This window comes from Etheostoma cragini, chromosome 19, assembly GCF_013103735.1.
Source record: "Etheostoma cragini isolate CJK2018 chromosome 19, CSU_Ecrag_1.0, whole genome shotgun sequence".
NCBI classification, from domain to species: Eukaryota; Metazoa; Chordata; class Actinopteri; order Perciformes; family Percidae; genus Etheostoma; species Etheostoma cragini.
In genome coordinates this window covers 18,394,152-18,406,172 of record NC_048425.1, presented here as the reverse complement: position 1 = coordinate 18,406,172, position 12,021 = coordinate 18,394,152, and the positions used below count along the sequence as shown (strand labels likewise).

Here is a 12,021-nt window from a genome sequence, read left to right as displayed (position 1 = left end):
CATGGTTGACCGAAAGGCAAAACAAGGGTGAAGAGACGTCCACTGCCGCTACATTCCGGCATGGGAAGCCTGTGTCTTTATTTTTATGGTTGAACCTGAGTCTAGACAACTTAATAAAACCTCGGTTACCCAAAAGCTAGCGCTTGTTGTTTTTAGCTTTAGCATTCGCTCACCGGAAGTATTTATTAACAACTTCCGGGTTGTTATTGAATTCTTTTTTGGCGGTTTGTGTTTTTGCTGTTGTTTCGTTTTCCTGACTAAAAGGAGTCAAATTTAGTTAAACAAATGTGAAATCCAACGTACAGTATGGTTGGTAACTTTTGTAACACGCAACTCTCCCTCGGCAGTGTTTGTTAATTTACTAACCGTCTGTTAAATGTATTTTGACAAACTCAAGACAAGTTACCCGACAGTGAATTTTGTGGTAGCTAGGTAGCAGCTAAAGCTAGCCAGGCTGGGTTTCGACCAGCGACCACCGCGACGTTCCCCTCTCACACGGTTTTATCCAACTGGGAACAATGGCGAACCCGGTATTGTTGCAGAAAAAGAACGGGAAATATCTGTGGTTTGCTCTTCTCGGACTCGGACTTCAACCAGACACAGCAGTGTCGTTAATCTCCGGCAAAACCAACGTGAACGTTAAACACATCAACCTGGGACCGTAAGTCTGCTTTTGTAGTGAAAACATAAATACTGAATAACGTTGCTGCGTTCACTGGACGTAACATTTAACGTTAAGTTGCCATTCACATTACTCTTGACGTTAGCTTTATGCTAACGAGGTTAAATGTTATTTTATGGCCAATAGGAATATGTTCGACAAACCAAACAAGGATGCCTTCTACATAGTAACCCATTTCCTGTTGGAGCGACTCAACCCGACACGATTTAACGAGACATACAGGTAAAGTTAGAGGTGATCCACTTTTGCCATTCATATGTAGAAGTGTGTATAGGTTTAATTGTCAAAACAATAACCCATTTGCATTGGGTTATAGGCACTGCTGGCCTGTTTTGAACCACAAAGCAGATGCTGAGTTTCGCAAAGTTACCTGCGCTTGGCTGCGAGAAATTACGGTAAGAATGAGTGTTTTATGTTAAACTTAATCTATCCAGCAATTCACAATGACCCCATATTTTTTTCTCATTTTTTAGCTAATAAATTCGCTTCGAATTTTACATAAAGTTAAAAAAGTTCAACTTTCGGCTAATAAAGTGTTTTTTGCATCGCTGATGAAATGCCTAAAATGTAAAGAAAATGTATTTTTCACAGAGGTAGCTGCTGTCGTTAAGTGTCATTTAGTGGTACCCATCTTGTTTTGATATTTGCAGGATGAAACTGCAAATGCAGGGTCCAGAGTGGTGGCATCCTTGTTCCTCTCACCCGGAGGTCCCAAGTTTATCAGCTTGATGCTTCATTTGGCCAGTCACGTCATGCTGCAAGAAATGAAGACATTCACTACAGGTGGGTCGAGTTAGAAAATAATGTTGTTGTTTTTTTTCTATACCAGTACCTCATATTCACAATCTGACTTCTTGAATGTTACCAGATGACAGCTGGGTCCCGGAGGCTGCAGCGAGTCCCGCTTCCTCCCTGGACCTGGCGGTGAAGAGGCTCAGCCTGGTTACTACCCGTTTTTTGAAAGCTGGAGTGAATCAAGACCACTTTCTTCACGAGTACCAGAGAAAAGCACAGTAAGTTCCATCTTTGAGGCTGGACAGAACTTGTCATGGCAACAAAATTAAACTTCTGACTCCAGTCTGCCATTACCAAAATAAAAGCCTGTGTAGTAAAAATTAGTTTAGTAAATACAACCCTTTATAAAACTAATATAATTGTAAATAAAACATTTTATAATATTCTGATTAAAAAAAGTAATTTTGTTATTTATTTAGTTCAGAGACTCAGAAGTAGCAACCATGCTTTGAATGTAATTTTGTGCATTACCTATACCTAGTTATTATAATAGTTTGAGCGGATGTGAAATGTTTTGTCATTCCCTTTTCACACACTGACATATTTTTATTTTTCTTCATCTGTTCTTGTAGTGGGGGTTATATTTTATTTTTTTACCTTGCTGAATGTAACTTGTATCACTGCTCTTGATGTTGCATCTTTCATTGGCCATTTGTTTCAAGCCCCACCTGTGTCTTGTGAACTAATTAGTAACCCTGTGGTTACCGGCAGCTTTAGTCACAGTGGTGTCCACAGGTGAAACAAATTGAGTTAACGATGCAGTGTCCCAGTACACCCTGTGCTCTTCCTGCTATCAAGTACAGACTGTCTGCTGTGAAAAACGTCCTTTTTGAAACCGTGTACAGAGACAGCTAGACTATGTTGAAGAGTCTAGAAGTTTGCGTTTTGAACTTGAAGTTCATTTTATGTTGTTTTGGTTTGCACATGGAAGTCAGTTTCTGCAATTATTGGTACAAAGGTTTTTGTGATCCCTGTTTTCAAGGCTCCTGGTGAAGTCCATGAGGGACATCGGAGCAGAAGGTGCCAAGTACGATGAGCGACTTAAGTATGTACTTATTTCATTTTAATTTTTTACTCTGTACTGCAGACCTTCAATGTTCTTAGTCCAGGTTTTTTCAGTCGCCTATCTACTTTCAGGCTTCACAGCAGTGAATCTACACAGGAGGCAGATTCTTCAGCTGAGAAGACCCAAATGGTTTGTTAAACATAAAACGTGTGTACTTTACATGTGTTACATTGCAACAGTGCTGCTTATGGCAAATTTCCTGCCTAATAATACAAAATCAATACCTATGCCAATTTGTCAGATTTGGTGACATTCTTACATTGAGAAGTTTAGGAAAGAAGTTCTGGACTGAGATTTTCTGAGCTCACATTAGTACTTTGTTGTCTTAAGGTGCGCTCCTTGTGGTCGGACATTGATAGAATGCGGTCGACTATCAAAGAGGAACAGCATGCGGTGGAAAGTGTTTTGAAGGGGGAGGTGGATCAATATGTCCTGGACGGCACGGATCGAGTCCTCAACATTCCTCGCTGTCTGCTGGAGAGAATAGAACAGCTCCCACATCAGGTGAGGGTAAAGAGAATGTGACGGGTGGCCTGTTCATTCTTATACACAGCACATGACCCTTATTCATTTGGCTCTTGGTATCTTTCTTGCATTTTCACCGTATCCTCGTGCATGTTTTCCAGATGAGTTCAGGGAACGTGTACGAGGCTGGCCAGTTGAACGTCCTGTGTGTGTTGGAGCTGACGAAGCATGCGCTGCAGCTCCTGAGGGAGGAGCGATGTCGGGTGTCTCATGCCCCCAAGCCTCGGCTCAGTCCTCAGCACCTGCAGGACAAATGTCAGCAGATGGCCCGTGCACTGCAGAACCTCCACCTAATCAGGTACCCCCTACCCCCCACACCTTTGTCCAACCTGTCTGATCTTCAGCACAATGACATGATGCATGGGAATCAAACAGTCTTTTTAAATTGGAGCTTTTGAATTATTCTTAAATGTTTATTTAGATTTGAGTTGGATAGCTGTCTATGAACCTCTGACTACTTGTGGTTTGGAGACTTCTGTAGTTAGTGGAACACTTAAAATCATGGATGATTTATCTTAATAGCATGTGCTAACTCGAAGTTAGATGACTTAGAGTAATTACCTATTTTTTTTTTTTTTTTTTAATCCCCAGAAAGAGGATTTCCAAGGAAGCAATTCCTGAGGTCACGAGTACCATCAGGGACTTGGAAGCTGCATGGGACAGGAAGTGGATGGAAACCCTGAAAGACACACCCCTATTATCTTTTCTGAGTGAAGATCCTGTAAGTGGTCCTTGTGATTTTTTTGATCTTGGCTTAGGATTTTAACACTATATTTGGTTTACCTTTTTAGGGGAATGGGAAATTATGCATTTGTCATGTTTTGGTTGTATCAAATGTTTCACTCTTGTTTCATATACTAATTCACAAATACATTTTTTTAGGCTCTTGGCTTCCTGTCACCAATGGCTCCACTGTCTTTTGAACCAGCAGCTGACTCTAGTTACAGGAGTGGTGTCTTCTCTCAGTACCCTGCAACGCTTCTCGGTGGGCTAAGTCTGATTACATAAACGGTGACAAAGTACTCACAACATCGCAGGTTTGTTCTAATCAGGATTCTTACACTTTTTCAGGGGAGAAGCCTGCAAAGAGTAAATCCCAGAACGGTTCCATGTCCAGTTCTTCTAAACCGAGGAGGTAAGGAAACCTATATTTGAACAGCTCTTAAGGGAAATGTAAGCTTAAAGTGAACACTTCCCCTTTTTTTCCATTATGCATCATTTGAAATGTTTGGTGCATTGGCTTCTGATGGGAGGCAGATACCTGGGCAGTCCTGAGCAGTGCTCTGCCCGTCACTAGTCCTCCCTAAAGCATCCGTGCTCTCTGATGACCGCGGCGAGTTGAGAGAAATCGCCACGGACAGATACGGAGCAGACACTTGGACTGTTTATTAAATGTGTTTTATAAAAGTATATAAGCATGTACATTTGACTTGGTACTGTCATTGTAGACATTGTATAATTTTTTTATGGGTATAAAAAAACACGTACATGAGCCATTATAAGCTACATCAAGATGCTCTTGTTACTTCCACTGTACCTGAGCTCTACTGCATTGTGAGGAAAATGTAATGGGGAACACTATACAAACTTGTTTTTGAATAACCAATCCATTTGTCTTAGCCCTGCAACGGCTGAAAGGACTGAAAGTCCTGTTGTCGACACTCAAGCGTCAAAGGCAAATACCTCTCTGGACTGGCTTTTTGACACACCGTCCCCTCCTCTGAGGGCTCCTTCAGGACCACCGCCTCAGGCTAGTAGATTTCAGCTAATCTCTTCTTTTTTTTTTTTTTTTTTTTTTTTTTAAGTTGAATTAAAACTCAAACACAAATTCTTCTGATGACCATATGTAACAAAGCTCTACTTGTTTTTAGGCTAGTGTGAGGAAGACGGCCCATGTTGATCTGAAGGTGACTCCCATGAGGAACGAGACTCAGATATTAGACATGGAATGTGATAACCTTGCTGATCAGGTACAGTGATACAGCCTTTTTTATCTTTTTAAAGCTGTACAGATTGTTGTCCAAGTCATGGTGACTTGGACAAGGTGCACAAATCGGGCTCTGAGACCCAGTCCCGATTAACGGTTGTGTGTGTTAGTTTGCAGATGCTGTAACAACAACCAGTCCTACAGAAGGCAGGGTCAAGGTTGTGGACTTGGATGGCCTTCTTGGCACGCTTCATAGAGGGCCCTTCTCTACTAGAAAGCAGCTGCCACGTACACCTGAGAGCTTGAGTAAGTGAGCTGTTGGCGTTTTGTCAATTCTTTGCAAACACCTGAGTGGAAGGGCTTATTTAGGATGGCATGGTGACTAAAACGGGAACAGTTTTGCCCTTTAAATCACCTTATATTCGCTTGGTAAAATTTAAAATGTTTTTTTTTTTTTTCAGTTCTTAATGTGAAGAGCTCGTGGCGCAAGGCAGTTGAGGAAGACGAAGCTGAGAAAATGGGGCGGTTGGCCAAGTTGAACGACAGTATAGCAGGACGGCTCTCTCCTTTCAATGAGCACGATGTGTTGCTGAGACCCGGAGCTCCCTCCCAGAGTGGCTCTTGCAATCTGTCCCCTCCTCTCACAAGCCACAGCAGCCCCCCTGTCAGCCAGCAGGGAGTCTCCCTTAAATCCACTCTGTTCTGGGACACGTTTAACGCTGAGGCTCTCGACAGCCCTAGTGGCACTGGCAGCAGTGCGGTCCAGTTCAGCCTCGATCATGAAACGCTCCCTGAAACGTCGAGCTGTGACAGTCTGCTGAGCCTCGACGATGAAGCGCTGGATTTGAAGAGTGAGGAGGATGATAAACTCCTAATCCCCTCCTTGAAGACTCGGTTGATTCAATCAGCACTAACACCACGTCACCTGGGTCAGATCCAACAGGCTGGTGATGACTGCTCCTTAACGGAAGGCATGAAGAGGACACCGGAGTGTCTTCTGTCGGGACTCACAGTCTCTGGTTTGGACAAAGACTGGCTAATGGAGCCTGCAAAACTAGTGGAAGCTACAGACAAGGTCTTCTCTCTGGACCTAGACACACTGGAGACTCCTTCACCCCCAAAGAAGCAGGAGTACAGCCTCCCAAAACTGATCACATTCTCTCCAATAGATGACATGAAGTGTTAACTCCATTCATGTCCACACCACTTTTTATCCTTGTCAACTGTCCCCATTTTCAATAGAACTGTAACAAATTTGCACATAACCTATGTTTGTCACACTTTCTTTTCTGTGCCAAGTTTTTATTTAAAATGGTAAGACATGAACTGCTTAATAAAATTGTAAGATATTGCTCATTCCCTTGTTTACTTGTGTATGTACATGTTGTACCTGGACAGGAGAGCAATTTGGAACTTTTATTTCCTGGATGTGGATAGGTAACTGTTTACATCAATGACCAGCTATTCTGCCTGTAACATCTGCATTGTTTCTAACCACACAATGTCTGGAAGTAGATGTAAATGTCTTTGTAGGGATGTGACCAATGTGAAAGGGACCATGGCCTCAGGTTCAATAAAGTTGGGACTTTCTTGAATGTTAATACATTTGAAAAAAGTGTGTGTATATATATAATTAACTGCAGACTGAAACAAATCAGTTTGAAAGGGATTGGTTTTGTTTATGGCTTGCATATATTTATAAGATGCAAGTCCAAGTTGCGTGCAATGCCTTGATAAGTTGTGTAAGTCTAAGACACCTGTTGCTCTTTCTTATCTGTGTAACGACTCTCAGTTTAAAGATGGGGGCACCAGAGGCAAAAGAAAGCTAGAGAGCAAAAGAAATAAGTCTGTCAAGGCAACAATAACAACTCGCCAAAATCATGTCAATTTCACCTTCACAATAAAACGCAAAATTCGCACTCGGGATACAAATTGGGTCTGACGTCGTGCAACCAAAGGTAGAAATGTGGCTTGTTCAGATTGAATCAAAGTTGGTATTTAAATGATGTAAAATGGATGTGTATGTATAATAGTTAACACAAAATATATGCTCTACTACAGTCTACACTATAAATATGAACGCAAACTATAGTATATAATGTGGTATAAAAGCATGTTAAGTATGCTACTTTAACTAAGAATTACAATTTATAATTTATGAAACCGCAACACGTGCTCGCCAGTAAGGGGCTTTAATTTGAAAAAGCCTACCGGAAATGCTCGTTTCTGTGTATTAGCTAGCTTGACAGCGCTCCCCAAGGCCAGCCTCGCCTCTGTCAGCTGCAGGTCGCAGCCTCGCAGCGGGGACTGTAGCCTCTCCTCTTTGGGCGGTTCCTGTCTGAAAGAGACGCTTAGGAAGAAAGCCCAGCAACACAACTATCAGCGCAGACACAAACATGGCGCCTGCCTCCGCCGACAACTTCAGATGAAAGTGTGGCGAAGAAGTGGCCAGCAAAGTTTCAAAGGAGTATTTCGAAGTGGCTTTTTTTTTGCGCGCGGTCCTGTTTGAACCGGTATCAGTTTGCATTAACAGAAAAACGGACTGTATCAAGCGGGTAAATAACAGCAAGTTGCCTACATGTCAACATTGTCTGTCGCTGCAGTGTAAACAGCTGGTAAGTGCTCATACTTCTCACTTTACTTAGCAAAGTCTGTCGTGGGAATTAGAACCAGTAGTTTAAGGTGACTTTAGCTGTGTCGCCCCCGCTGAAAAGCCATGTCCCCGGGGTCGTGCTGCCGCGGTCTCCCGCTGCACTTTTCATCGTGTTCTCCAACCGCGGAAAGAGAGTCGGCCACGTATCAGTGCACAGGCGGACCACAGGGGGACATTTCTTTTGTTATATGTAGTTGGTGATGTGTATTTCCTGCATAAAAGTTGACCTAATTATCGGTTGGGTGCAACAGTTGGAGAGATAAGAGCCGTCCTCCTAAAGCCAGAGAACCAGACGCTGCTCTCCTGGAGCCTGTCTAGCCTTGCAGGTGTCTGCTCTCAGCCACACTCACAAAATGAATTTCCTGCTTTAAAAATCCGAGATATTTGGAAAGGAAGAAGACTTTAGCGAGGGAGGTTTGCAGTTTAAGACACTTAGAACTGTACCTAAGACAAGAAACTGCATTTTGGCCATGTGGCTTGCTTTTTCTCAAGGAACTTTTTCTCAGAATATACCCTTTCAGCATTTGTGTGACCCTCAACCCAGGACCTAGAGTGTGTTAGATGCCTCTGTTGGTATTGTGTGTGTGTGTTGAGCACAAATGCCATTGAATGCATTGCCGAGGATATGCTCACATATCTATGCCTCAGCATTTGACTGTTTGCCAGTCAGCAGCAGTCCCCCAAGGGCAGCAAAGCACTCCCAGCTTCAGGTTCCCATCCCCGTTTTGGTGATTCATGGCATCCATGTGATTGTTCCTGTTATGATCACAGCACAAGTCCCAGCACACCAGAGAATGGCACTTCCTCTTGTACTTATTGCATTCAGATTGTATTGTAATGAATGTGTTTGCCACCTGAGATGACAGCAGGAATGTTGGACTAAAACTAATCAAGCCCTGTGGAGGAAGTCAATCGTGGAAATAGCTATTGTAGAATTGCGTCATCACTGAGCTGTCGACAATTGGAAATGCAAGGCAAGGTCTCGTTCTTGACCTTGCCTTGGCCAGGCAGGGGAGTGGAGTGAATGTTGCCTCTTATGAACCGCTACACGCAGCAGCGGCAGGTATAAACTGGGTCATGGCTTCACTGTGGCTTTGTGTACATTGAACTTGCACTTTGTCACCACCGGCGGTCTTCCAAAGGCTCCGTCAGGTGACTAAGGAAAGGAAGTAGATTGGGCAAGGTGAGCTGCAACGGACTGTTGAAGGACTTTGTGGTTTCCTAGGCAAAAGTCAAATTGGATTTTGACGAGTGTGAGGAAATCCACTAAGTCATTCTGTGGGACAGTAAGAGGAATTTCTCCCAAGAGAAGCAACAAATGTGACTGTTTCTGAGATGAGATTCTTTCAGTAAAGCTAGCCAACCTAGTCCCACACACATTTGAGGTTGGGAAGGTCGGTCTGGACTTGATGTATCAGTACCAGTTCGGACCTACGATGATGGACAGATGATCAACAGTAATGTTGTTTTTGCCTAGCCTGGGAATCCAAACTCCAACCCGAAAGGATTAAGGTACTGGCATCGAGTAATGAAAGTCTCCCAATGGGTGGCATCAAGCGTGCATTTGAAAATCTCACTGCATGCGATTGGATAACACCACGACCAATCACAACAACCCGCGGGGAATATCAGATACACCGATGTGATTGATGCAGCTGGCTCTAACTGTATCAGATACATCGATATGATTGGTGCAGCTGGCCTCTGGCCCCGCCTATATCAGATACACGAATGTGATTGGTGCAGCTGGCCCTGCCTGTATCAGATACACCGATGTGATTGGTGCAGCTCAGCTACAAGGCCATAGTTAATGAGCAGCATTACTCGATGCCAGAGGAACTTGCTGTGCAAATTCAAATTGTGCGTCTATTTAGACACGACCAATCAGCTCTCTGCAGGTTTTCACGTCACCTTTTGGTTTCTCCTCAGATCGCTTGGAACCTCAACTGAGGTGGTACTACAAAAAGTACCTGTTAGAAGGTACCAGGGAGTCTTTTTCATAATGGAAAACCAAAAAAAAAGCAGAGTAGTGGCGAGTAGAGTAGGGGGAAAAACCGTAATATTCTGACTAGTATCTGAGTATGACCACGTCAGGCTACAGTCAAATACCATCTCAACTGCTTTTATCTTGTACTCTTCAAAGGACTACACTGCTTAGCTCACACTTCAGCTGACATCACTGAACGGTCACTAATTTCATTAAGCACTAACTCACACCTTCAGGTCAATTTTCACCCTCACTCAGACTGACTTGTCTGTAACTTTCAGGACTTCCTCTGAATTGTCAACCGTTTTCAACACTTTAACTGATACTTCAATATCCATTTTACTCCGTGCTTTGTCCTAAATTGCCACGTCAGCTCCATACATGACTTACATTCTGACAAACTCTTTTAGGTCTCAGGGTTTTTACCTTTTGAACAAAACAAAAAGTCATCTCTTTCAGTTCCCACACCTTTGACAGTGTATACATTTGAACTGAGCGTCAGACTCAAACTGACGCTCTCTGGAGAGGTCATCAGAAGCAAAAAGAAACCAAGCAACCCCAGAGCTGGTAGGGAGTCTCCGTCTGGCCCAACGAGCCTGATCTTCTTTCTCTTGCTGTTACAAATGGATATCATTGGTGTTTCTACTTCATTACCCAGAAATCACTGCAGAGTATACCGACAATGCACTTACCTGAAACACGTCTGTGCATTGTGTTAAGCTGCCTGTTTGCATGTCGTTAGACATAATAACTCCATGGAAGTTGTTTCTAGCCAAAGGGCAACCAGGATCCTGTAAGCCAGCCTCGCCCCCCCTCAGGTAACACATTTCCTCCCTGACCCCTGTACCAGTTGGTGTTTTAGCAGTTCCTACAGGCCTCTGGGTCTGAGCTGTGATAGGGCCAGCTGAGCTAGTTAGTAAAGGCAGTGACTTTGCCCCCTCGCCCGGCTCCTTACAGTGGAAAGAATGCTGGGTGTCCGCTGGGTGTCACGCTCCAGGAGGGGGGGCGGTCTTGTGACGGGCTCTGCAGGGCCTTGCCCCGCTCTGAGCTGCCTCTCATCGTCTAACTCGCCCAGGTTGTTTTCAGTTGCACACAGGCGTATTTACAGCAAACTGGGAGCAACACGGTTCGCCTCGGCCGTCTGTAATAGACTGACAGTTCATCAACGACAGTTTGGATAATCACTTACCCATTCAAAAACAAAATTGGCTGATTACAGATTATCCTGATTATAATGTGACCTGAAATTTGGTTCCCGGTACCCAATGATACTTGTTTCGGTACTTTCCGTCTCTAATTACAAAAAATATTTCAATTGTAAATCAAATTCCAAACCTATTCATTTAGAACATTATGTATAAAGATTTGTATTTTACACAGACAGAAATTAAACAAAAATAAACCCCTCCCTCTCTCCCCCCTAACCCGTCCCTGCAACCTATTAATTTTTACTCACTGACATTTATTCTTGTATTTGTATATTATATTTTAGCCTGTTAATTTTCATTGTGACCGTTTTAAATTGCTCTTTAATGTATCATCTTTGAATGGACTTGTTGCTGAAAGCTGCTGTAGCAATAGCGTTGCCAAGACAACAGCAAGCGCGACTGTGCTTTCGCTTTGCCGTAAATATCATATATCATATCATATCATATCATATCACAGTGAAAGGTGTCTGCGGAAGTTCTGAAAAACTGCAACTATATTTGAAACCATTGTATCTGCCGGGCCGTGACTCACTGTGACTTCAGCCAAACGTGTGTGTGTGTGTGTGTGAGTGAGTGTGTGTGTGTGTGTGTGTGTGTGTGTGTGTGTGTGTGGGACCTCCGCTCTCTGTTAATATGCGAGAGGACAGATCAGCTCGCCCAGATGTTCTGATACCGCCTAAAACGCCGGTATCAGGAAGTACTGGAGTTACCACGTTACAAAGCCCTAAAAAAAACTACGTTAAAGTAGTTTATTTATGTTCTTTTTCTGTTATAACTGACTGTCAAACTGGCTTAAAAAAGGGATAATAGTATACAATTGTTAAAATCTAAAAAATAAAATATATGACACACTAAGTACTCGGTATCGACTGATCTGGTCTCAGAATGTATCGGACCTTCTCTACTCTCAGGTACCGGAATTTGGCACCGTTTGATTCTACGTGTACTAATACTCAGGTTCGGTACCCCATAGAACCTGAACAATAAAGGATTTTTAAGACCGATACGAATATCTGGTTATTTAAAAATCCAATATTCTGATATATCTGATAAATAAAATGAATAAAAATACAACCTTAAGATATGAACAAAAACACAAAAAAAATCTGTGTTGCCAACAGGGACGTTGTAGAGCGTCCTCTGGTGGACAGACTATGTAACACCATCACTAACAGGGA

General features: G+C 43.0%; 2 protein-coding genes and 1 non-coding gene across 5 annotated transcripts in view; all 3 read left to right on the top strand.

Moving 5' to 3' along the window:
* Window positions 1–207: 207 nt before the first annotated feature.
* haus6 (HAUS augmin-like complex, subunit 6) lies at window positions 208–6,590 on the top strand. Of its 2 annotated transcripts, none has more exons than XM_034856467.1 (16): window positions 208–661; window positions 809–904; window positions 999–1,077; window positions 1,333–1,465; window positions 1,551–1,695; window positions 2,460–2,522; window positions 2,615–2,672; window positions 2,874–3,047; window positions 3,170–3,366; window positions 3,660–3,789; window positions 3,951–4,053; window positions 4,140–4,203; window positions 4,689–4,818; window positions 4,940–5,038; window positions 5,166–5,301; window positions 5,457–6,181. In XM_034856467.1, exons 1-16 carry the CDS (start codon window positions 519–521, stop codon window positions 6,179–6,181), a joined length of 2,475 nt encoding a protein of 824 aa, XP_034712358.1. In that variant the 5' UTR covers window positions 208–518. The 2 variants fall into 2 exon arrangements, with proteins under 2 accessions (XP_034712358.1, XP_034712357.1); XM_034856466.1 differs by having other exon boundaries at window positions 209–661; window positions 4,140–4,205; window positions 4,685–4,818; window positions 5,457–6,590.
* Window positions 4,316–4,446, top strand: LOC117935271. The gene has a single exon (XR_004654722.1).
* Window positions 6,591–7,313: 723 nt separating the features above from the next.
* dennd4c (DENN/MADD domain containing 4C) overlaps window positions 7,314–12,021 on the top strand; it is a 35,427-nt gene continuing 30,719 nt past the window's right edge. For both annotated transcript variants that reach the window (XM_034856464.1, XM_034856463.1), the window contains exon 1: window positions 7,314–7,610. The gene's annotated coding sequence lies outside the window, so the exon portion shown is untranslated. The remainder of the gene's footprint in view (window positions 7,611–12,021) is intronic.

Excerpts from the sequence above, each read along its gene's own strand:
- haus6 (XM_034856466.1), top strand. The coding sequence starts at position 519 with ATGGCGAACCCGGTATTGTTGCAGAAAAAGAACGGGAAATATCTGTGG. Across the intron at positions 662-808 it reads AAACACATCAACCTGGGACC|GAATATGTTCGACAAACCAA; the intron begins GTAAGTCTGCTT and ends TATGGCCAATAG. Across the intron at positions 4,819-4,939 it reads CTTCAGGACCACCGCCTCAG|GCTAGTGTGAGGAAGACGGC; the intron begins GCTAGTAGATTT and ends ACTTGTTTTTAG.